This window comes from Montipora foliosa, chromosome 6, assembly GCF_036669935.1.
Source record: "Montipora foliosa isolate CH-2021 chromosome 6, ASM3666993v2, whole genome shotgun sequence".
NCBI classification, from domain to species: Eukaryota; Metazoa; Cnidaria; class Anthozoa; order Scleractinia; family Acroporidae; genus Montipora; species Montipora foliosa.
Genome location: NC_090874.1, coordinates 55,152,883 through 55,155,382, shown reverse-complemented (window position 1 = coordinate 55,155,382; position 2,500 = coordinate 55,152,883). Strand labels below are relative to the sequence as shown.

Below are 2,500 nucleotides of genomic sequence, written 5' to 3'. Positions count from 1 at the left end.
TCAGTATCATTATTAATGCGAAAGGAAGGTTTGCAAGTGTAAATTTTGATTCGAATCCAGAAATTTAGAAAAAAGATCCATGTTTTTGAAAAGCACTAGGCAATGCCCTGGATATCCTGCCTTATTTGTTTTGTTTTTTCAAAACCTAAAGCACTGACGTACCTGGTAAATAGTTGTCATCTGCATCCAGGTCATTTGGAACCCCGGCATCAACATCATCTTTCTTAGTTGCTCTTGATATTGCGGACTTTCCAGCAAACTCCCCTTTCACCATCTCCAGCTTTTTGCTTGTTTCATTGTACTGAACGCGACAGTACTTGAAGAGAATTGGCCCCCATGCATTCCTAGTTGCCACACCTGGAGGGGTGATTCTTCCCTTGTATTTACACTGGACTTTAGATTTCAAAAACTTAGCAAGCTCTGATGGCAGTTCCAATCCTGCTTTTACTTCCAGCTGAAAGCAGAAAGAGATGACAAAAATGTCAATAACATCATCATACAAATTGCATATTGGGGAGCTTAAAAAACGAAGATGACTACAGTAGCGGAAATACTATGGACTTTAAGATCTTCGACTGCAACGTCGACGGAAACGTCACCTCAAAATGTAACTTTGCTCTATCGTAAGTCTTTCGCGTTTCTTTCATCTCGTTCTTGTTGTTTTATGTGGCCGAAGTATTCTAAAAATAAATGGGCCATTTCCGAGTTGCTGTTTGTCTCGGTTTCGAAGTGAGTCTTGGTGCTCAACTATTTTAAGGGAAATTAGTTTGATTTGCATAAGAATACGCAACTCACTTCCATTTAAATGGTTGTGCACCAGGACTCGTTTTGAAACTGAGGTATGCAGCAACTCAGAAATGGGCTGTTGGCTAGGAGCGATTTCAGGATACAAATGGAGAAAAAGGTTTTGCAGTTGTACGCTCAAGTTGTCGTCAAAATCTCAAATTTGGTGATTTCTCGTCATTGTTATGCAAAGTACCACAAAAATTAATACAAGACAAAATGCATTGCGCACATGCAGCACGATTATTTTTCCTCACTCTTGTTTTGTAGCGTTGTCGTCACTTCAAAGTATAACTTTGAGCTTCCTTATTTCAAGTACTGCTATTTCGTAATTATTCTGTCTTATATATTCACATTGTACAGTACGGGCGAAGTATCATGACAGGACGTTGTCGTCAAAACCTTAAAATTGGTTTTTTTAAACTGTTGTTTTGCAGGGTACGGCGAGAAACGTATGAAAATGTGTACCGCTCGTTCATCTCGACCATTCAGTTTTCCTCTCTAAAGCAATAAAATTATTGTTTTTGGTCTTGTCGCTGCTGTAGCCACGATTCGTTTCTTCCTTTTTATTGAAAGTAACAAAAAAAACGCCGCAATGGTAGCGGCAGTGTGGCGCGAACTCTTCCTGAGTTCGATTCCGCGGCTGGAACAGTCACTCAGAGTCTTAAAGTGACTAAAGCGTAAATGCTGTTGTGGTCAGCCTCAATGCCAACTAATCCCGAAGCCAGCCATAACTTAGGACACTGTCCTAGCAGCAAAGATTGTGAAAAATGGCAAAGATGTTTTAAAACTGATTTACTCGTACGATGGAAACATAAGTACAACCAACAGGCATATAAGGCAAGGCAAGACAGGGCCAGAACACACTCGAAGGCAACCCGAAGGTTCCTTTTCCGATGGCTTCTACCGTTTTTACGTTAGGGGTGGAGTGAGCGGTTACCAAATACCATAAGAGTCGTGTCGTGCATATTCCTTTAAAAACGAGAGTGCCAAATAAACATCCGACCGGAAATATTTTTTGTATTGAAATCGACGGATTTGAATTGAAACCGGCGGAAAATGCAGAAAGGAAAAACTTTCCAAACCGTTTTCCACCTGAACACGGAAAGCGTAGACTCTTAAGAACTTTGCTTGACGTAGTATGGCCGTGCAGCCACGTCGAGCCGCAGAGAGGCGCGAAAAATTAAACCAATTCTATGTTTAGGTGTCCTACTACAAGAAGTAAACCTGCCTTGAGCCTGCGACCCAATCTACCAGTACCTGGTGAGCGGTCAACTTAAAAAAAAAAAAGCTCTCCTCGGTGAGCTCTAAACTTAAGCCCGCAATATGACCACGTGATACTGGTCAGCGAATACCTTGTTTGGACAGGTGTCAATTGAACAAAACAATAACAAAGATGCACGCTGTAAGCGGCCGCCATGCTGTGCGTATTGATAATTATTATTATTATTATTATTATTATTATTATTATTATTATTATTATTATTTTTGTTATTATTATTATTATTATTATTATTATTATTATTATTATTGGGATATTATTGAATTATTCGGCAACTTGGTCGTGCGTACGCGCCCACGAGAAATACCGCTAGCCATGATTACCATGAGAAAAGTAACTCATGGGTTCCTATGATTTTAGAGCTCCGGGAGCTCTGCTCAGGTCTTTAGGGACCTTCAGATCGAAAGACAAGGACGACTACGAGTAGTAGTTTTT

The 2,500-nt window shown here is 40.2% G+C and overlaps 1 protein-coding gene across 1 annotated transcript in view; it reads right to left on the bottom strand.

Moving 5' to 3' along the window:
* LOC138007784 (uncharacterized) overlaps positions 1-2,500 on the bottom strand; it is a 25,524-nt gene that overhangs the window by 12,666 nt on the left and 10,358 nt on the right. Inside the window, exon 4 of the mRNA XM_068854852.1 lies at positions 163-454. Within this exon, the coding sequence (XP_068710953.1) occupies positions 163-454 (292 nt within the window). The remainder of the gene's footprint in view (positions 1-162; positions 455-2,500) is intronic.